Source organism: Pangasianodon hypophthalmus, chromosome 29, assembly GCF_027358585.1.
Source record: "Pangasianodon hypophthalmus isolate fPanHyp1 chromosome 29, fPanHyp1.pri, whole genome shotgun sequence".
NCBI classification, from domain to species: domain Eukaryota; kingdom Metazoa; phylum Chordata; class Actinopteri; order Siluriformes; family Pangasiidae; genus Pangasianodon; species Pangasianodon hypophthalmus.
Window position 1 is genome coordinate 4,614,215 of NC_069738.1, and position 22,987 is coordinate 4,637,201.

At 37.7% G+C, this 22,987-nt stretch overlaps 2 protein-coding genes across 4 annotated transcripts; one reads left to right on the forward strand and one right to left on the reverse strand.

Annotated features, from left to right (window-relative positions):
- Positions 1-609: 609 nt before the first annotated feature.
- LOC113534587 (transcription intermediary factor 1-alpha) lies at positions 610-9,159 on the reverse strand. The gene is made up of 9 exons (XM_026927485.3): positions 8,890-9,159; positions 8,604-8,778; positions 8,277-8,465; positions 7,257-7,315; positions 5,783-5,910; positions 3,026-3,131; positions 2,844-2,918; positions 1,957-2,100; positions 610-1,121 (listed from the first exon to the last, which is right to left on the reverse strand). Exons 1-9 carry the CDS (start codon positions 9,049-9,051, stop codon positions 1,041-1,043), a joined length of 1,119 nt encoding a protein of 372 aa, XP_026783286.3. The 5' UTR covers positions 9,052-9,159; the 3' UTR covers positions 610-1,040.
- A 1,123-nt stretch (positions 9,160-10,282) lies between these two features.
- LOC113534344 (nuclear body protein SP140-like protein) lies at positions 10,283-22,104 on the forward strand. 3 transcript variants are annotated; one of them, XM_034301483.2, is made up of 16 exons: positions 10,283-10,423; positions 10,539-10,715; positions 12,620-12,794; positions 13,022-13,234; positions 14,337-14,456; positions 15,096-15,229; positions 15,318-15,365; positions 15,469-15,517; positions 15,608-15,814; positions 16,334-16,473; positions 16,662-16,724; positions 18,509-18,636; positions 18,894-18,999; positions 19,126-19,200; positions 19,430-19,573; positions 20,814-22,104. In XM_034301483.2, the coding sequence occupies exons 2-16, from the start codon at positions 10,572-10,574 to the stop codon at positions 20,892-20,894; spliced, it is 1,827 nt and encodes a 608-aa protein (XP_034157374.2). In that variant the 5' UTR covers positions 10,283-10,423; positions 10,539-10,571; the 3' UTR covers positions 20,895-22,104. The 3 variants fall into 3 exon arrangements, with proteins under 3 accessions (XP_034157374.2, XP_034157375.2, XP_034157376.2); XM_034301484.2 differs by having other exon boundaries at positions 15,632-15,814; XM_034301485.2 differs by lacking the exon at positions 19,126-19,200.
- Positions 22,105-22,987: the final 883 nt, after the last annotated feature.

The window sequence follows — 22,987 nt, forward strand, 5'->3', positions numbered from 1 at the left end:
AGGGAATGCCATGAACAAGAGCGAGAGGGACACTCCCACACACACCCACACACACATACACACATACTGTACACACACACCAGAGCATGAGCTTGAAAAGTGTTGATGAACTTGTTTGAGGTGAAAGTCCTGAAATATTAGGATAGTGTTTCAGTTTGTTTTTCCCCCATTGGGTGTTGAAAGTGCTCTGAAAAGTGCTAGCTGGTAAAATTAAACCTGAGTGACAGTCGCATTGCTCACCCTGATGATACCCTGCTGATTAAACAAGTTTCACTTACTGGTGATTTCTCTCTACCTGGACTGATTGCCTTCAAGTTTAACCCATCCCTCCCCTACAGCCTTTCACTGCATGAGCACACCACTTCAGCAGCTGGTCGGTATAAATATAGGGCTCACATGAATAAATGCTGTAAGGGATAAATCCTAAAGTAATACTTGCTAACTTCCATATCCGTAAAATACATACAGCACACCAACACTGTTGGCTAAGTTAGCAAACTTGCATTTAAAACTTTAAAACCTCTCCGTTCTGTGGACCTCTAGATTACTACATTGCTACAAAGGAAACGCTTTAAAGTGTTAGGACAAAAAATACAGTTTGAAACATCGTAGATCACAGGGCTGTATTAAATATAATATTATACTGTAAATGAAGTCTTCCATTTCTTTTAGTATTACACTAAAATAATGAAGTTGCAAGATGTTAGCTCTTTTATAGCCTTTGTATTATGTAAAATCATTACACATGCTGCATATAAAAAATTAAAAAAAAAAACAGATTAATATAATATACACATTTTTTTTTATCCTGGATTTGTTACAGTATCTGAGATTTATAGAAGTAGTCACATAACAGACATGTAAGATCTATGTATTGCTTTATAAATTAACAACATGAGTCAAATTCTTTGTATACTCTAGTATACTTGACCAATAAAGCATCATTCTGATTCTGTAGTCTATGCAAAATGTAATATTAAACTTTGGATATTAATTATACACTTTCCAATAAGACGCAGGTTTGTGAAAGAGGACAAATGCTACTGAATCTTAAAGATGGTCTGGAACTCCCTCTCAAAGATCTTGTTCAGTTTGGCTCCCATTTTACCAAATTCATTATCCTGCAGACACACACATACACACACATTAGGCTGTTAGGTTAATAAGTTTGTAACTGATTTTTTTTTTACTAGCCAGCAATTTCATATCTTTCAAAAGAAGACTTTTACAAAATATATATATATATATATGAGGCTAGTATTTTATTTATATATATATATATATATATATATATATATATATATATATATATATATATATATATATATACAGTTCTGTGCAAAAGTCTTAGTCACATGCAAAGAAATGCTGTAGAGCAAAGATGCCTTCAAAAATAATGAAATTAAATGTTTCTACATAAAAAAAATACTATAAAGAGAGTAATAAATGAAACAAAGTCAATATTTGGTGTGACGATCCTTCGCTTTAAAAATAAAGCAGTATCTGAGGTGCAGTGTGTGCAGTTTTATAAGGAAATGAGCTGGAAGTGTTACTGAGCATCTTGCAGAAGCAGCCACAGTTCTTCTGGAGACTTTGACTGTCGACTCGCTTCTTATTTCTGCAGCGAAACCCAGCAGCCTTCATTATGTTTTTATCTGAAAATGTCTCTTATGGAATTTGCTGCTTTCTTTACTGACATACAAACATTTTTCTGTAATATTTCATTTTGTGCTGGAAAACTAATGTTTGGAATCTAAAAAGTTTTTGTACTGAATCAATAATGTAGAAGTCAGAAAATAAACATCTATAACAAAATTTGTACTAAAAAATAAGGTGCCTAAGACTTTTGCACCGTACTGTATATTTATTCACTTAAGAAATTCAAAAATATTGTCTCAGTCAGCACAGAGATACATATAAAAAGAAATCTGTATTTAATCTGTATTTGTATCTTACACTGTTCAAAGTTTGGCAGTTTTTGAAGATGAGATTGATGTCACGCACGAACTCTCCGACTGTTCTATACTTATTATCCTGCAGCTTGGTCTTCACTTTGTCCAGCCACATGGGCTCTGAAATCACACTGCTCCATTCTGTATCCTGCACAAGGGCACAGTTTAACAAAGGTTAGGTGATGTAATATGTCTAATAAGTCCTGGGTAACATGGTTGAAACACTATGAACAATTCTCGAAGTGGGATCCAGATAATTATACAGTCAGCTACAGATAGAGTAGAGATTTCAGTAGTAGGTTTCGGTAACAGTTTCAGACATAAAGGTGAGAGTCAGATGGCACTTTTAAGGCTGTACTATCATATTGAGGATATTACTATATAAGGCTTGATATATAAAAAGATTAACAATAGTAAAGGTACATTTACTGAAACTTGTCATATTGGGTTGGATTGATATTATACTGTGAAAATTATACGGTATTATAAGGTAAGTATTATAACAATACCCCAGTCTTCCAAACCTTATCAAGCATGGTTGAAATAATCAGAGTATTACAATTATGTTAGTTGTGTGCTTGGTCTAAACAAAAAGGATATCATATCTTCTAAAGCAGGCTAGGTACCAGTCATGAGTGATAATTACTATATATACTATAGCATTTCTGTAAATTTGCTACTATATATATATATATATATATATATATATATATATATATATATATATATATATATATATATAAATTGCATTTCTGTAAATTTTCTTGTTAATACAATAAACACTGTGTTGAAATTAATTTAGCACTTCCTATGCAAAGTGAAATGAATAATGAGTAAATCATAAAAAGTGGGTTGAAATGTAAATGTGACATATTAAGAAGAAATTCTTACTGTTATGGTAGGGTTGCCAGTAAACACATGCAGTTCGTCCCCCTTGTACATACACAACAGCAAATACTCACAGTGCTGTTGAAGCAAAACACACAAATGATCAGAACCACAGCTCTGTGTGTACATGTGAGTATGTGCGTGTGTGTGTGTGTGTGTGTGTGTGAATGTGTGTCTGTGTGTACCCTGATTTTTCCAGAAACAGGACTGTTTAAAATATCTTCCCTTCTCGTTTGAATCTGCAATTGCTGGTCAGTCTTTAACACACAGAAAGTGCACAACCAACTGTCCCTGCACACACACACACACACACACACACAGTGGAATAAGGGTATACCATGATGAGCAAATCTGAAATACAGTTGTAAACATTATGCTGTAGGCAACCTGTACAAATAATGTCACAATAATTCCTGGTGTGGTGCGTTGATTGAAATCTCTTCAAGAGGTTTAACCAGGGTGTCTTACACAGTATTGCTGCTGTTAACTAGCAGAGCGATGGCTCTTCACTGTTTACTAGCAGGGTGACAGCTTTTCACTGTTCACCAACACATCGATAGCTTTTCAATGTTTACCATAATAAAAAATGTGGGCAGACAAAATCCAAGACAAAAATCCACAGTACACAGTCAATGACTACTGTATGCTCAAAAATCAAAACCAAAGTTCCACAAGGCCTACATTTTTATCTTTTTCCGTAACTGAATAACTGAACTTTTGCCCTGCCATAGCAATGTTACAGTCACGGGAAAAAGAAAGTACACCTATGGAATATTTAATCATGTAATCAGTATAATCATCAGTATAATCCCATATGTAATCATATGTATGCAATATCATATTCATGTATAACGTCATCTAAAGTTCAGTAACTAATTGTCAAAGTACAGGGGGGTATCAATGTCTGGCAGTTCTCAGTGTCTGAAAAACATGGGGCGAAAGGATGTACCAAGGCCGTGGAGATTAGGAAAGAATATGCTGATACATATAAAAAAAAAACACTGAAACTGTTCTTTGGCCACCATTAAAATCAACTGAGGGAAGTGAAAGGAGGAACTAGACTGAAAAGAAATGGTGGTGGACAGCAAACAGATACTAGCTGTTTGTGTAAAGAGAAATCTCTGCCTAGAGAGATATGAATTTGAAAACATTTACAAGGCTGTGTTGAGATCATATTCATCACTTACTCTGCAGACTGACCCGGTTTTGTTGCTTTTTTTCTATTTTTTTGATATCAAGACCCCAAGACTCTGAGAAGTTGAACGAATTCCATGACACACCCTCCTTCAATACTATGTTTTTATTTATCAGGGCCCAAATAACAATTGTGTGGTCCTCACCAACTTCTATAAACAAATAAAATAACCTCAGGTGACAACAGAAAAACACAACAGATTTCAATATGTAGTCAATTTTCCCCAAAAAAGTAAATCAGCATTCAGAAACCAAGTGGGAAAAAATGAGTACACTTTTCCTATGTCCAGAATCATTAAGAGAGTAATTAGCAGCCAGATGTTACTAAAGAAATGCACAAGATTAGTTAATCATCAAGAAGTGTGACTACTTCTATAAAAGCAGAACGTCTGGCAGTTTGGTGTTCTGGAGCACTCAGGTATGTGTCTACATCATGCCAAGAAGAAAGAACATCAGCCATGACCTCAGAGAAGCAACTGTTGCTGCACGTCGATCTGGGAAGGGTCATAAGGCCATCTCCAAACAATTTGAAATTCACCATTCTACAGTGAGAAGGATTTCTTTTTAATACAAAAGGAGAGCCTTCAAAACAGTTGCCAGTTCCCAGGAGTGGGCATCCCAGCAAATTCAGTCCAAGGTCAGACCATTTAATGCTCAGAGATATAAAGAAAACCCAAGAGCTACATCATGTGACCTACAGACCTCTGGAAGCACATTAAATGTTTATCAAGTCAAGTCAAGTGGACTTGTTTATGTTCATGACAGCACAATCAGAAAAAGACTGAACAAGTATGGCATTCATGGAAGAGTGGCTAGGATAAAATCACTTTTCTCCAAAATAATATGGCAGCAAGGTTTACAAAATTGCAATTGAAAAAACACAAAAGTTCGGGAACAATATCCTTTGGACTGATGAGACCAAGGTGGAGATGTTTGGTCATCATGCATAGCGCCATGTTTGGTGAAAATCAAACACAGCATATCACCACAAACAACTCATACCATGTGTCAAGCATGGCGGTGGACGGGTAATGATTTGGGCTTGTTTTTGCAGCCACAGGACCTGGGAAACTTGCAGTCATTGAGACAACGATGACCTTGACAAATGTGAGGCCATCTGTCCAGCAGCTTAAGATGGGCTGAAATTGGGTCATGCAACAGGACAATGATCCCAAGCACACCAGCAAATCGACATCTGAATGGCTAAAGAAGAAAAAATCAAGGTGTTGGGATGGTTAAGTCCAGACCTCAACCACACCGAGACACTGCGGCAGGATCTTAAGAGAGCTGTGCATAAACAAATGCCCTCAAACATCAATGAACTGAAACAATACTGTAAAGAAGAGTGGGCCAAAATTTCTCCAAAACAGTGTGAGACTGATGAACTCCTACAGTTTACTTCAGGTTATTGTTGCTACAGTTGGTTCTACATGTTCTGAATTATAAGGTGTACTTATTTTTTTTCACCTTGTTTCTGAATGTTGATTTACTTTTTGGGAAAAAATGACATATTGAAATATATTGTGGTTTTAGTTGTCACCTGAGTTTATTTGTTTGCACTGAGAGCACACTGTTGTACGCAACCTTAGTAGCACTAGAAAACCTAGAAAACTTGTATATTAGCATGGTTCGGTTGATGCACTGTCATTGGTTAAAAGCTTCTCTATTACTGTATCACCAAATTCTAGAGTTGAAATTAAAATGTTGTGCCCTCTTTCTCTCCCTCTTTGGTTTTCCCTTCTACTCACCCAAGTGTTTCCTCCTGTAGAATTGGTAAGTGGCAGCGATAGTGAAAAGCTCGTGGACATTGTGTACAGTGCACCAGATTTCCCTCTTCATTACAAATGAAGCACGCATCATCTTTAATCTGATCCAGCTGGTTCAGAAAATGAAGAACATTGAAGCATTATATAATTATATGTAGTGTACTTATCTGAAAAAGCTCTAATTTTCAGATTTTATTTTGAGAGTTATAAATCACTATTAATATTTTACTCACCTTTTAAAATACAGTATATCCAATATTACAGTATTATAACATTATAGTATTATAATAACTATAGTTATGATGATTAAACTAATCCAATCAAACTCAAACAGTAAGAGATGCCCAACAGTTACACCTTTGGTATCCTACAAGGCTCAATTCTAATCTCAAAGATAGGTCAGTCACATGACATTGACTACTATTCTCATACACTACATGGCCAAAAGTATTTAGAAACCTGACCATTACACCCATATGTGTTTGTTGAACATCTCATTCCAGATTTATTCCCCCTGTGTTTGCTGTTATAATAAGCTCCACTCTTCTGGGAAGCTTTCCACTAGATGTTGGAGCGTGGCTGTGGGGATTTGTGTTCATTCAGCTACAAGAGCATTAGTGAGATCAGGCGCTGATGTTGGTGAGGAGGTCTGGGGTTCAGTCGGTGTTCCAGTTCATCCCAAAGGTGTTCAGTGGGGTTGAGGTCAGGGCTCTGTGCAGGACACTCGAGTTCTTCCACTGGAACAGGTTTGTGCCTCTTAGTTCCAGTGAAGAGAAATTGTAAAGCTACAGCACACAGAGACATTTTATACAATTGTGTACTTTTAACTTTGTTGTGCCAATTTGGGGAAGAGCCACATATGGGTGTGGTGGTCAGGTGTCCACAAACTTTTGGCCATATAGTGTATATAATACATACATAACATCACTGTTATGTAGCCATGGTATAAGTGACAAAACACCCACTGAAACAAAGAACGTATCAGACTTTGCATCATGGTCCATTAATTTCTAATCTTAGTCTTAGACTCTCTGCCTAATATCTATGATTAGAATGTCTTACTGGCTCTTCGTTTTTTAGTATTTGTGCAAAAATACACTGGCTTCCAGCAGAAACAAAAATTTTTACACACTGTGAAGGGAGTGTGGTGCAGAGCGGAGTGTGATAAGTGCTTTAAGGTAGAAGGGCGCTGTTTTTGGCTTTGTACTGTATGTAAGCTTCAGTGTTTTAACGCAAATGTGGGCAGAAACAGGAAGGAAGCCAGCGGAGGGAATGCTGCAATGGGGTGGTGTGGGAAAACATGAAAATAAATCTTGAATCTGCATTCTGGACCAGTTGCAAAGGTCAAATGTTGTTTTAATGGCATCATGTATTCAAAAAGTTATTAAAGAAGCCTGGCTTGGAAGACTAGTCATTTCTTTGTATCAGGATGTTGGGTCAGGGGTTTCAAACTCACTGGGTCCTTAGAACATTGGGTACTCCTGGACTTCTGGAGTTGTGAACCAGTGGACTCCGCTATGAAACAAAAAAGAAAACAACAAATCATAATACAGCAGAACAACCCTTAGTTTGCTATCCAGCATGAGCAAAAACACAGATATTAGTTACATTTGCATCCAATTTCCACCTAAGCCTGTGATGATGAGACCAACCATTACAGCATGAGGAAATAAGACTCACCATTTTTGTTTTTGTAAAAAGACTTTAAATTTTTAAACTGTGCTTGTCTAATACACTTCAACTTTATGGATCATGTCCTCTTTCTACCCTGCTTTCTAAGCAGTCCCTGTCTGCCCTTAATTTATCCTTTTTCTCCCTGAAATAATTAATATTAGAGACCTTTTATCTGCCTCATTTAACTTAAGCTTTTGGAGAAAATATATACACAAAGATAGAATATATATATATATATATATATACAAAGACAAGTCACAGCAGTGATGTGACTCAGCTTAGTGTGATAAGTCAGAGCAGGTTTTGGGGAGTCAGTACTTGGGTGAATAATGCCAGTTAAACATTAAAATCTCCACTGGTTTTCAGTATGTGCAGTATCAGCATCGCCACTTTATTAGGTCCACTTTATTAGGACCTGAGCATTTTTTAGTATTGCAATTATCACATACAAATGAGAACCTCTATGCACAATTTTCAGTAGATGAAAAATTGTGAATAGATTAAATAACAGTCTTTGTTATGTTGCTTTGACAGTCCACACAGACTGATGTTACAAGACATAAAATAATTACAGGACTATTAGACTAACAGAATATTACTATTGTGTACTCAGTTGTCTGTTTTAGGTAGGTGTACTTTATAAACTTGCATTTTAGTGCTACTAAAGCAGTAATGTGACTCTATACGACAGCTTACAGACATGCATTAAACCATAATTTATTAAAATTCTTAAACCCACAAATTTGTAGACCCAAGCTGATTCAGCCCAGTGTCTTTCACTATCACTTTGCCATAGACTCACAGAATGTAGGCTCCATGGCAGGTCTCTTCTGGCTGGGGCCGGGCATAGAAGAAGGGCCTGTATCCTCCTCCTCTGTCTCATCATTGCATTTCTTTCTCTTTGTTCCCCCCTTCTTTTGCTCTGTTTCCTTTTCGGCACTTCCTGTCAGTTTCTCTGCATCAGACAGGTTTTCAATAACCCTGAAAGATCCTAAAATGAGAGACACTAAGACTTCAAGATAACAGTAAAGCCAAAAATGCACTTCAAAATGAGCGTAATTATAACAGTCATATGAAATCCTGTCATTTAACAGATAACAAAGAAAGGCAAAAAAATGGAGTGACTCACCATCCAGAAAGCTGGTTTGGAGCGAGCGCAAAGCAGAATATTTCTTCAGGATGTGATCCTGAAACACAGATCTCCAAAAGTTCTTAACACACTGCCCTCCCTGCTTCTCCAGCCATTCCAAAATCTGATACACACCACTCTGCCTTCTCTCCTTATTTCTCATTTTTATTACCTTCTGCAGAGAGAGAGAGAGAGAGAGAGAGAGAGAGAGAATCAATTTCCTTATTTCATGTGTAAAGAAAAAAGCTCTTCAAATGCTGCACTGCTGTTTTTCTTGCTGTCTTGCCTGGTAGAGATCCTCAAGTACCAGACCGTTGTCACGTAGCTGGTTGAGGAAGGTGTGCGGTTCATCCATGCAAGAGATCTGCGTCTTGTTCGAGCGGAAGAATTTCACCAGCTCCTCCTGCGGTATCATATCCAGCAGAACGAGTATTCGGTCGCTGTTCATCCTTCTACTCTACAACAAAACAATTGCTTACTTTTTCGGTAAAGCAGTTCCCAGTTCTCCCGGACAGGGTGTAGACTGAAGAATTGCTGAACGAGTTGTGTAACCTGAGAGAGTTGTGTAACCTGAGAGAGTAACGTCACTAAAGGTTTACGCCCTTTGTAACATCACTAAAAGTTTATGCCCTTTGTTCATGGCAGTCACGCCTTGTCTGGTTCTGTGTAGAAAGGCATTAAATTAAAGACTACAAAATGAAATAAATCTGACAATAAAATAACATTTCACTTCATAAAAGGTTTTTGATCTTTAATTGCTTCTATACTGGAGTATATATGGACTATATATATATATATATATATGTGTGTGTGTGTGTGTGTGGAGTAGACTATTTTACAACGGCAGTCAGTGATTTGTTGTTTTACAGCATTGATCAGTAAGTAGTCCATTTACAGCAGTGATCAGTGATTAGTCATTTTACACTGCTGCTCATTGATTAGTTGGTTTACAGTGGTGATAAGTGATTAGTTTACAGTGGTGATCAGTGATTAGTCATTTTACAGCTGTGATCAGTGATTAGTCATTTTACAGCGGTGGTCAGTGATTAGTCAGTTTACTGTGATCAGTGATTAGTTGGTTTACAATGGTGATCAGAGATTAGTCATTTTGCACTGGTGATCAGTGATTAGTCAGTTTACTGTGATCAGTGATTAGTTGGTTTACAATGGTGATCAGAGATTAGTCATTTTGCACTGGTGATCAGTGATTAGTTGGTTTACAATGGTGATCAGAGATTAGTCATTTTGCACTGGTGATCAGTGATTAGTTGGTTTACAATGGTGATCAGAGATTAGTCATTTTGAACTGGTGATCAGTGATTAGTCAGTTTACTGTGATCAGTGATTAGTTGGTTTACAGTGGTGATCAGAGATTAGTCATTTTGCACTGGTGATCAGTGAATAGTTGGTTTACAATGGTGATCAGAGATAAGTCATTTTGCACTGGTGATCAGTGATTAGTCAGTTCACTGTGATCAGTGATTAGTACTTTGTCACACTGTATTGCGTGTGATTTAAAAGCTCTTTTTGCGCATGTCCAGAACCTGCTTCTGTAAACTCTTATGTAAACAACCTGCTATCCTCATTCTCTCTTTTTCTATGAAAAAGCTGTAAAAAAAATGTTTACAAATTTGCCACACCCCTCGCCCGCAGGTTAACTTTCGGTTTGGTTATATAACTTCCGGTTTTCGGGCGTGGAAGTGAGCGGTGCAGTGTGATCCAGGAAGGCGGGAGATTTGTAGAAACTTCAGCTTTATATCACCAAAACAAACGTTGAGAGATCCGCGGGGAAGCACTCAGCCCTGTTAGGGATCAGGAAGGTAGAGTCTGATCTTCAGAAGCTGGCTCTGACATGCTAAAAGTGCAGGAGTGGTGTGTGCAGGTTGAGCTGGAAAACACGGGAATTCTTATCGTGCGTCTTACTGTACATTTCAGATAACCCCTGGTTTACTGTACAGAGGAGACCCAATGGATCCGCTGGAGTTTCTAACGCAGGAGGAATTAACTCGGTTTTTTCACTGCAAGAAGACAGAGATCTCCTGCATGGAGGAACCACACACCTTCCTCCACCAGCTCCGAGACCACAACCTGGTCCCTGAGGATCTCTACCAGGTAAGACCTGCTCTTCACTGCACATGATGAGCCTTTCTCCACACACCTTCCTCCACACACCTTCCTCCACCAGCTCCGAGACCACAACCTGGTCCCTGAGGATCTCTACCAGGTAAGACCTGCTCTTCACCTCACATGATGAACCTTTCTGCTTCCACCTTCCTCCACACACCTTCCTCCACCAGCTCCGAGACCACAACCTGGTCCCTGAGGATCTCTTCCAGGTAAGACCTGCTCTTCACCTCACATGATGAGCCTTTCTGCACACACCTTCCTCCACACACCTTCCTCCACCAGCTCCGAGACCACAACCTGGTCCCTGAACATCTCTACCAGGTAAGACCTGCTCTTCACTGCACATGATGAGCCTTTCTCCACACACCTTCCTCCACACACCTTCCTCCACCAGCTCCGAGACCACAGCCTGGTCCCTGAACATCTCTACCAGGTAAGACCTGCTCTTCACTGCACATGATGAGCCTTTCTCCACACACCTTCCTCCACACACCTTCCTCCACCAGCTCCGAGACCACAACCTGGTCCCTGAGGATCTCTTCCAGGTAAGACCTGCTCTTCACCTCACATGATGGGTCTTTCTGCTTCCACCTGCCACGAGGGAATGACTACTAGTGTCTGAAACACACCTGTAATCTGTATTAAGTTGCATATTAATGTTTAATCAGTGTTTATTAATAGATACTATTCACTGTGTTAATATAATGTTAGTGTGATGTTATTTGTTACATATTTGCTCCACTAATAATGAGACGCTCGCACAGGAGTCGACTCTTTGAGCCGAATCATTTATGTGATCCGACTCACATATCCGAGCCTTTTTTTTTATTTGTAGATGTAATGCAGATGTAATGCAATGCAGAGTAAGAGTTCATTACACAGTTTCAGCCAGTAATCTGGCAAAAGAAGATCAACCACTGGACATAATATCACAAACTTTTTGCTAAGGCATAAATGGCACTGAATCGTTTGACAGCCGAAAGAGTCGGCTCTTATTGGTGATTCGAGTCAAATAAGACTCAGATAAGTCAAACCAGCTGAAAAGAACTCAAAGTCACCTAAAACCTTTAATTTTAACTTTAAACTTTAATTTAATTTCATTAAATATTATACCTTACAAGAAAGGAGGTGTGGAACCCTAACCCTGGATATAAGATATATGTTTAATTTTAAAGGTGTGATACTTTAATGATACAATTCTTGAAAAAATAAGCATTTTAAAAATACTTAAATTTGTATCTGTGCCTGTATAATTTTGTTATAAATTAGAAATAACATGTCATTAGCTATATAATTTCTGGACACATGTAATACCGAAACACAATATATGAAACATATACTTATTACATATATATATATATATATATATATAACATACAGCAGTATTCTGTTTAATCCTGGGTGTTATCGACACTACATCTACAATCAGCACCAAACTGTACGTTGCATTGTTGCTGGGGTGGAACCCTCAAGTGGCCCTCTTTTATACCTTTAGAATGTATATATTATACCTGAAAATGTGAATATAATATACCTTTAAATTCGACTTCAAGGATCATTGATGTACTTTTAAAGCTTTACTCTAAAAGCTCATTTAAGGTACACTTTAGGTTTTATTGTCACGGTCAGAGTACGAGTACAGAAACGATGAAATGCAGTTTTACGAACCATCACAGGTAAAAAACATACACACTTAGTGTACAAAAGATGTCCTGTTGATGGTACCACCCCAGCAACGAGAAAAAGTTTGGTAGTTTGGTTTATTTCTGAGAGTATAGACATAGAAGTTTTCTATAAGGGGCATATCTATAACAATATACATGTACAGTAATCTTTATAAACAACATCACCTCGTCTCTCTCTCTCTCTCTCTCTCTCTCTCTCTGTAGAAGGTGATAAAGATGAAGTGTAAAGACAGAAGGCAGGAAGGTGTGTATCAGATTTTGGACTGGCTGGAGAAGGAGCGAGGACAGTGTGTGAAGCTGTTTTGGACTTGTGTATTTAAGAATCACATCTTGCAGAAATATTCGGTTTTCCGCTTGCTCCGAAACAGCCTCCTGGACGGTCAGTCACTCCATCAGGACTTTGAGTTTCGTTTATTTATTTATTTTTTTTGTTGTTGTCGTTTGCTGTTTAATTCCACTATACTGCTTAATTAAACGGTCACAGTTTAAGAGTGAACGTGAATTCTCGTCTCTGTTGGAGTTCAGTGCTTTTTCATTATGATGTGCTTATATGATTCTTCTTCATTCTGAATATTGTCTTAAAGGATGGAGTGACTCTCGTTTCAGGCTCCTTCAGGTTTTATATGGAGCTCCCTGATGCAGCGGAACTAAGCAAGAATGAGAAAGATTCAATCCAGAGCAAGGAAGATAAAGCAGATGGACAGATTGGTGGAAGAAAGAGAAAGAAAAGCACTGAAGAAACAGAGAAGCGAGAGGAACCAGGCCCTTTCTCTTTCTCTAATCGGAACCAGAAGAAACAAGCTAAGAAGCCCACATTCAGTCAGTGTCTGTTCCCGTTTCTTTTGTGTCTTAGAATCAGAAATTAAAATGTTTTCTTTAAAATCTAAAGGGTGAATATTGGCACATTTGTTCTAAGTAAGAAACGAGGCTCTGGTTATTGACTACAGCACAGGTTCCCTGGAGAGCTCCCAGTCGTGCATGTTTTAGTGTTTTCTCTGCTCTAACACACCACTTTAACTCAGGCTGTTAAATAAGCTGTCTTCAAGTCATAAAATAAGCTGTCTTCCTCAGAAGGACAAAAAAAGAAAGATGTGAGGAAAATGGAGGATGCGAGAAAACTTTTGTTTTTATTTCTTTTTTTCTTTTTTTTTGCATCATCAATGGCAAGAAGTTTATTTTGCCTTACTGAAAGAAAATGAAAAACTGAGCAGTAAAGATGCAAAGTTACAAATTAAATCTTACTGTCTGCCCTAGTCGTCACATTCGTATTGCCGGTCGACTTGACTTTTTGTAATTGACACGCCCCTAACTCGGAAGGGCGGGACTCACTGAGAAATACGAATTCCCAGCTTGTAATTATGACATTGCAGTGGTGTTCAAATGCACTCGCCTCATAATTATGATATTTCCGACAGACAGTATTAGCTGATTAGATGTGATGGGAGTATTGAAAACACTAAATTTGCTCTGTTCTGTCAAAGCAGATTTCGGGGAGTGGCTTGATGGTACTTGGGTGAATAATGCAAGCTAAATATTAAAATCTATACTGGATTAGGAGGAGGTGCAGCATCAGTATCGCATATACAGCTTGTGTACAGTACAGAAAGTATTGGAATTACCACATATAAAAGATATACAGCCATTCTGTAATGATAAAGTTTGTAGAGTTGCTAGTTTGGCATTGAACTCTAGAGGAACATAAGAGAGTCTTATGCAAATAATTACAGGACAATATTACTGTTATACTGTTATTACTGTTATTACTATATGGTTTAGGAAGGGCTACCCATTAAACCTGCATTTTACTGCTAGAAAAGCTACAATATGTCTCTATATATACAGAGTACACAGTGTATTATGATTGATATCTTTAATTTTTTTTTAAATTAAAATTCTTAAGAAATTTCTCTCTCTCTCTCAGCCACTCCATTAAAAAAAGGAGAGAAGGCGGATATTTGGATGTGGGATTTTTATAAAACTCAGCTCCCTGTAACCTGCGGTGATAAAGAAGGCATTCTGTATCGGGACAAACTGGCCAGAGGTAAACCTTTTTCATATTATTTTATAAAATAATTATAATTAATAAATAACACTTTTATTAATCGTAAAGCTAAGTACAAAGGCACAGTCAGGACTCAAACACTAATCTTCTGATTAGATAGCAACGCTGACTAAATGCTTACTAATCTTTTAGTGTAAATCATTTTTTCTGTGAAGAGATGTTTATTTAGCATTTGTGGAAGGAGTCTCCAGTGTCAGCGCTTTGTCACAGTCAGAGGTGAAGCTGTAATGTAAGTTTTCCGACACGGGGAAATCTTCAGGACAGAGGAGTTTGTTTTAACTCTTAAGAGAGAAAGAAGAGAGGCTGGTGAAGGAGTGACTGCTGTAAAATACAGTCAGGTCCATAAATATTTGGACATTGAGAAAGTTGCTGGTGTTTAAACTGTCTACTGCAGTATATTGAAGCTGGAATTGAATAACGAATATGATCCCAGAGTGCAGACGTTCAGCTTTAATTTGAGAATATTTAACCATAAAAATACAAAAAGTATGTGCTGTTCATCAATAACTACATTTAGTTTGTAGACAAAATGCAGACTCGCTCCACCTCGTCATCCGGTCATGCTTTTATTCCGTTCTTATGGTTTATTTAAAGTGGGCGTTTGTTTTGTTCCTGTAGGGCTCAAGAGTATCCAGTCTCAGGGTCGCTGGTTCACTGCAAGCGAATTTGAGAAGTTTGCTGGAAAGGGAAGCAGCAGGAACTGGAAACAGAGCATCCGCTGCCAAAACACTCCACTGCAGAAACTTATAGAGGTAAATATAATATCTGATTGGACTCGGTACTGTAAAAGATACGTCCATTAATCTGTAGGTGCACTTTCCGTTTCCTTGTTTTTGTTAGGAGGGTCATCTACAGTCTCCAAGTGCAAAAAGACGCTATGATCAGAAGGTCCTGAGCACTTTTCACTTTTCAGTTTATTTTTCTATATTTGTCATGGAGTAGCTCAATAAAATACAAAGAAACATAAATCTCTGATTTTCTCTTTTCACAGAATCAGAAAATTCAGCTTCCTGTCAGCTCTTTGGAAGCCACTAGCCCCCGTTAGTACACAACACGAACACGCATATATATATTTACAGTCTGTTATTTTACATTCTGTTATTTTTTATGAATTTGTAAATCTATCTCAGTGTTGCTCCACTGGTGTCTGTTAGAGTCAGTATCCAGTGTAGAGACGGAGGGATCACGTGAAGACCATGAGGAGGAATGGAAACTGAAACACGAAGAAGAAGAGGAAGAAGACAGCGAGCCAGTGGATTTGTCTAAACTGAATGTTTTTGCTTTACCGGTCAGCTGCGGCTCTGTCAGTGGGATTTTATATAAAGGCAGATTTGCAGGTAGGTGTTGTTTAACACTCTGGTAGCACAAGTGAGTTAGCAGTTTATTACGCAAAGCAGTAGTTTTGGAAAACAGTGCACATTTTGACAGTACATGATATAGCAGTGCACAATAAGTAAGGAATAAAACACACTGAGGATATCCTGTTATTGGAAAATAATCAAAGATGAGCTGGTGCGATGCGAAGCGTGTCCCTCTCACCACCCAGAAGTGAATATTTTCTTATAACAGCACATCCCGAAGTGTTTTGTTCCTCTTATAAGACAGCAATTTTCCAACAATTAAATTTATATTAAAAATGACATGATTTTTTTTATCCATTTATAGTTACAGTGAATGTTTTGGAACGTCCACAAAACAAGTTAGTTCCTGTTCTCACTTATGTTATAGCAGCTATAAACGGTCGTTCCCTCACCCGCCTCTCTTTTTTCTCTTTCTTGAAATTAATAAGACAAAAAATACAGCTTGTGTCATGTTGTGTTTGTGTATTTCCGAGTGTGTGTGTTTGTGTGCTACAGGGTCACGCAGTAAGAGCATCCGCACAGAGGAGCGCTGGTTCACTCCTGAGGAGTTCGTAAAGCAGGAGTTAACGCTGACAGATGGACACTGGAGGAAAGATATACTGTGTCATGGAAAAACCCTTAGCTACCTGGTGAAGGTAATTTAAGCTACAAATGTCTAAAATTCATCAAGTCATTGTAGTGTATGTTGTATTCAAACACAACTTTCATTCTCTCTCTCTCTCTCTCTCTCTGTCTGTCTTTCTCTGTGGTTAGATTAATAAAAGTGCTAAAATCTTTTTTCTTCGAGACCATTCTGACCAATGTGTGTATGTTCTGTTTGTAGAAGAAGATCCTGTATGTTCATTCCCTGCTGTGTCGATGTCATCTGTGCTGTCCTGACGACCCGGTGAGTCTCAAACCCATAACCCATGAAACCCACGTATCAGGCGCTTGTCACCATTCTCTAATCATTTATTCCAGTAACACGTTCTAAACAGATACAACCGCAGATACAAACAAGAGGCACTCTGTTGTTTTTTTCTCCAGACGACAATGGCAGAAAGTTTCACAGGGCATCTGTTAGAGGTTAGAGACATTAGAGTGCATCAGGATTGCTATCCTGCAAGACACAACAGAAGAGTCGAGAGGGTTTTAGTTTCATGCAGGGGCACGTAAGCGTTCAGATATGAAGCTCACAGGACAAACAAACAAAGACCACATGAATGTGCAGAGCTGTGTGATGCGTTTACGTTGTTTATTCATGCATCCTTAGTAACTGCCTGGTCAGGGTTGCGGTGGTTTGAATTAGGCTACTAGTTTTTTATGTTTTGGGAAACAGAACCAACTAAATTTGTTAGAAAATATTGAAAGCAGTTAAAAACAAAAATAATAACTGTGTGACCGCAGATTAAAAAAACAATCCTGTGTAGTTGAGACCAGCTGGAGTGATGTAGCTGAGGTTGAGGAACTGTCAGAGGCAGAATTCACACACCTGGCATTTTTTTACGTCTGCTTTGTATCCAGTGTTTTGTGAAGGTGTAGTAGTAGGATTCATATTTGTTAAAAAAAAAAAAAAAAAGAAAGAAAGAACCATTCAGGTTTAGGCCACACCCGCTTCAGGTTTAAATCCGAATACAGCTACAGATATTTGCAGCACTAAACAGATACGGATACAAATACCACTGTACGAGGGTGAGTCAAATGAAAATGTTATTTTTTTTAAATTTACATTGTTTACTGCAAATAGGTGTCACAAAATATATACTTTCTACATAATCTCTACGTTGTTCAATGCAGGTGTTCCAGCGGTTAACGACTGTCCGGATTCCTCAAGAAAAAAATTCTATTTGATTCTAATTTATGTCACACTGTTAAGGTTTTCATTTGACTCGTTTGACCCTCGTGTATGAGCCAACAAACATCTATTTATCTACCTATTTACCTATCTATCTATCTATCTATCTATCTATATATCTATCTATCTATCTGTCTATATATATATATATATATATATATATATATATATATATATATATATATATATATATATACACACACACACACAGTACTGTGCAAAAGTCTTAGGCACCCTTTTTTTTTGTTTTTTTTTAGTACAAACTTTGTTATAGATTTTTATTTTCTGACTTCCACATTATTGATTCAGTATAAAAACATTTTAAATTCCAAACATTAGTTTTCCAGCACAAAATTAAATGTTTGTATGTCAGTAAAGAAAGCAGCAGATTCCATAAGAGACACTTTTCAGATAAAAACATAATGAAGGCTGCTGGGTTTCGCTGCAGAAATAAGAAGCGAGTCGACAGTCAAAGTCTCCAGAAGAACTGTGGCTGCTTCTGCAAGACGCTCAGTAACACTTCCAGCTCATTTCCTTATAAAACTGCACACACTGCACCTGAGACTAGTATTTTATTTTTAAAGCGAAGGATCGTCAGACCAATTATTGACTTTGTTTCATTTATTACTGTTTACTGTTCTTTATAGTATATTTTTTTAATGTAGAAACATTTAGTTTCATTATTTTTGAAGGCATCTTTACTCTACAGCATTTCTCTGCATGTGCTAAGACTTTTGCACAGTACTAATATATATAATACACATAGAGCATTTTAATCTTGTAAAAGTTGTGATACATTTTTAAAACTTTTTTTTTGTAATTTCTCTTGTAACCAGCTGGATCAGGATAACGATGACGTGTGCTTCATTTGTAACTCTGCTGGAAATCTGGTGTGCTGTGATGAGTGTCCACGAGCTTTCCATCATCAGTGTCACTTACCAGTGCTACAGGAAAGAACTCTCGGGTGAGTGAGTGAGAGATAGACAGAGAAAGAGAGAGAGAGAGAGAGAGAGAGAGAGAGATTAGACAAAAGATTTAAATAATGCAACAACAATGGCTGTCGATCTGCTAGTAAACACTGAATGGCTGTGAAGTGAAGCCTATAGCATAATGTTAACTACTGTATTTCAGATTTGTTCATCATGCTATACCCTCATTCCAGTGTGTGTGTGTGTGTGTGTGTGTGTGTGTGTGTGTGTGTGTGTGTGTGTGTGTGTGCAGGGGCAACTGGATGTGCACTTTCTGTGTGTTAAAGACTAACCAGGGATTGTGGATTCACATGACCAATGAAGGCATTCTGAACAGTCCTGTTTCCGGAAACATTATGGTATACACACACACACACACACACACACACACACACACACAGACACACACACAGACACACACACACACACACAGAGATGACACACAGAGCACTGTTTCTGATTATGTGTCTATCCTCTTTCATCAGCGTTGTGAGTATTTGCTGTTGTGTTTGTATAAGGAGGACGCACTGCGTGTGTTTACTAGAGATCCCACTGCAACAGTAAGATTTTTTCCACATTATTTTCACATTCTCCTTTTTTTCTCTATATTTCTCTCAGATTACTGACAGGACGTGTAGTAGCGTCAGTGTTTACACACATTATTCAATAACACATTAACTGGATATTTAAGTCGGTCCTTCAATCACGAAACAGAATTTCATCCATGCTGTACAAAATGGCGATTTATAAAATAACCATATTGCGTAATCTTTGTTAAATCTTGTACAGGTGCCGAGGTACACCAGGGTGATCTCGAAGCCCATGTGGCTGGACCGAGTGAAGACCAAACTGCAGAGCAACCAGTATAAAGCAGTGAGAGAGTTTGTGGGAGACGTCAGGCTTATCTTTCAGAACTGCCACATTTTCAACAAGGTGAGACTCAAACACTCTGTGTGTGTGTGTGTGTGTGTGTGTGTGTGTGTGTGTGTGTCTACAGCACTGGGGTTGTCTATATTCAGAACAGACTAAAGTTACAATCTACAGAACTGTCATCATTTCAATCTCCAACAGATGTTTTCTATCTACGAGTTTGGAGAAAGCTGTTGCCCCACCACCTCTGTTCTATTTTTTAAAAAGTAGAAACAACAGGCTCATATTTCAGTCTAGTTTCCTGGAAGCATCGTTGTACATAGTAGGGATGCAAATCTCAGGCTTCCACATGACACGATACAATTGCATTTCTTAAGGCAATGATTCAATTTTGACAATATACACTATATGGCCGAAAGTTTGTGCACCCCTGACCATCACACCCATATGTGCTTGTTGAACATCTCATTCCAGATTTATTCCCCCGTGTTTGCTGTTATAATAAGCTCCACTCTTCTGGGAAGCTTTCCACTAGATGTTGGAGCGTGGCTGTGGGGATTTGTGATCATTCAGCTACAAGAGCATTAGTGAGATCAGGCGCTGATGTTGGTGAGGAGGTCTGGGGTTCAGTCGGTGTTCCAGTTCATCCCAAAGGTGTTCAGTGGGGTTGAGGTCAGGGCTCTGTGCAGGACACTCGAGTTCTTCCACTCCAACCTTCACACACCATGTCTTCATGGAGCTCGCTTTGTGCACAGGGGCATTGTCATGCTGGAACAGGTTTGAACCTCTTAGTTCCAGTGAAGGGAAATTGTAATATTACAGCATACAGAGACATTCTATACAATTGTGCAGAACCACATATGGGTGTGATGGTCAGGTGTCCACAAACTTTCGGCCATATTGTGTATTATATGATTTGTTATCCTCGATCCATCAATAACTTCAGAATCTGATGTAGGCTAAATGTTAATTTGTGAATGATGATGATGACGTAGAGATGGACTATTTTAAAAGTGTCAGTGTTACAGGCAAATCAACTTGCTAGCCTTTTTACACATTATTTTTTTACACACTAGCTTTCTGTCCTTTTTTTGTTAATAATCTATTTATAATTAAGCATAATTGCTAATTGATTTATGATTGGTGTTTTAAATCGATCTAATTGTTGCCTTTTAAATTGATGCGTCCAAATTGTACGATTATTACACCAGTAGTTTAAAATCCAGCAGAATTTCATTACTTTGTATGTCACCAACTCTCTCTCTCTCTCTCTCTCTCTCTCTCCCTCGCTCTGTCTGTGCAGGATAATGAGTATGGGAAGATGGGAGCCAGACTGAGTGAGATCTTTGAGCGCGAGTTCAACACCATCTTTAAGATCCAGTAGCAATTCTCCTCTTTTACAATCCTGTTTAACTGGCATTAATCTCTTCATCTCCTGGCACCTGTCTGTCAAACCTCTAACTTTCATAACTACATGTCTTTTTATATACTTTAAGATGAATAACTGAATAATAAGCTTGGTCTTTAAGACATTAAACTTCATATTGGGTACAAAATCCTGTTGTTAACCTATAAAGCAATACGTGTTTTAGCTTTAAATTTTAGACACAGCTTTATGAATGTATATGCATTTACTGTTCCTTTAGTTTTTGTTTATTTTTAATTAAGCTTTTATATTTGAGTATTGGGTATTCAATCTTTTTTCTTTGTATTCTTGTGTGATCTCTTAAAAATAGTTTACTTCCTTCCTACTTGCACTTTTTTATTGGTTTCTGCACTAATCTGTCATTGTTTATTTTCAGTTTTACACACTTATATGAACACTCTTTTATTCGTTTATTCATATCGTAAATGATGCTTCTAATGCATTTGATTTATGTAGTATTGTCAGACTGTGTTCAGTTTTCTGACCAGCAGTGTTTACTCGATTATGTGTATTTTTCATTTTACTGTACTACCACTTTACTGTACTACTGTCATTTTATCTGCTTCATTATGTGCTGAAATACGAGGTTAAATACTTTGTCTTTATACTTAATAACTTTAGAAAAAATGTTTTACAAGAAATAAATAATCTATTATTATTATTATTATTATTATTATCATTATATCAGATAGTGAAGTGAAGAGCAAGTGAAGTGAGTTCATGTCTAGTCCTGGACTGTCTTTTACATAGCACAATAACTTCTCTTGGTGTGTCTCAACATGAGATCAAGTAATATAAATGATAATATAAATGTTCAGCTATCCTGTTATGGTTCCTTCATTATTTATATTATGAAGCACATCACACAGTCTCACTTGTGAACTTAGGATTTTAAGGTTCGATCAGGTTTCGGAAAGAACATGAGGTAAAATTTTATAATAATGTAATAGGAAGGTCATGAATTGCTTCTCAGGATATTTACCCTTACAGTACCCTCTAGTGTATATATCTGTTACTGCACAGTGTTTGCTAAATTACAGAAGTCTCAAAATACTCTATAAATACATAGTATATTGTGTTATCTTACAGAGAAATAATATGAAAAAATGCAGCAGTACATCTGCAGCTCAAATACACATACACTCCAATAAATATATTCATAACTTCAGACTGTAGGTTTGGTTTTTGTGTTGGATTTCTTGGAATATAATTTAATTACAGTCAATGTGATGTTGGTGATTAACATTTGGGTGAGGTGCTTAATGTAATAAATATTATTATTATTATTATTATTATTATTATTATTATAGCAAATACATAAACATACATGACTAGTTCATTTGTATAACATCACATTACAGTACAACATGATATACATTTAAAATGCTTTACAAGGTGTAAATATACACACTCAGTTACACAGTCTATTAGGAACACCTATACATTTTTGCAATTATCCAATCAGCCAATCATGTGGCAGCAGCGCAATCTGTAAAAAATCACACAGATACAGGTCAAGAGCTTCAGTTAATGTTCACAATAAACATCAGAATGCTGACTGTTGTATGGGCTGGTTTCAGAAACTGCTGATCTCCTGGGATTTTCACATGCAACAGTCTCTAGACTTTACACAGAATGGTGCGAAAAACAAAAAACATCCAGTAAGCGTCAGTTCTGTGGGTGGAGACACCTTGTTGATGAGAGAGGTCAGAGGAAAATGGCCAGAATACCAGTAAATAAAAAAAAAACAAACACTCAATCTAACTCATAGCCTAACTCGATACGGTAAATACTCCAGTAAATAACCACTGTTTACAACCATGGTGAGCAGAAAAGCATCTCACAACAATGTCCAACCTTGAGGTGGATGAGATACAAAAGCAGAAGGCCACATCTGGTTCTGCTCCTGTCAGCCAAGAGCAGGACTCTGAAGCTACAGTGGGAACAGGCTCACCGAAACCAGATCTGAATCCAATAGAGCACCTTCGGGACGTGGTAGAGAGCAGAAGGTCCACACCATGCATGTGCAGACAAATCTGCAGCAGTTAAGT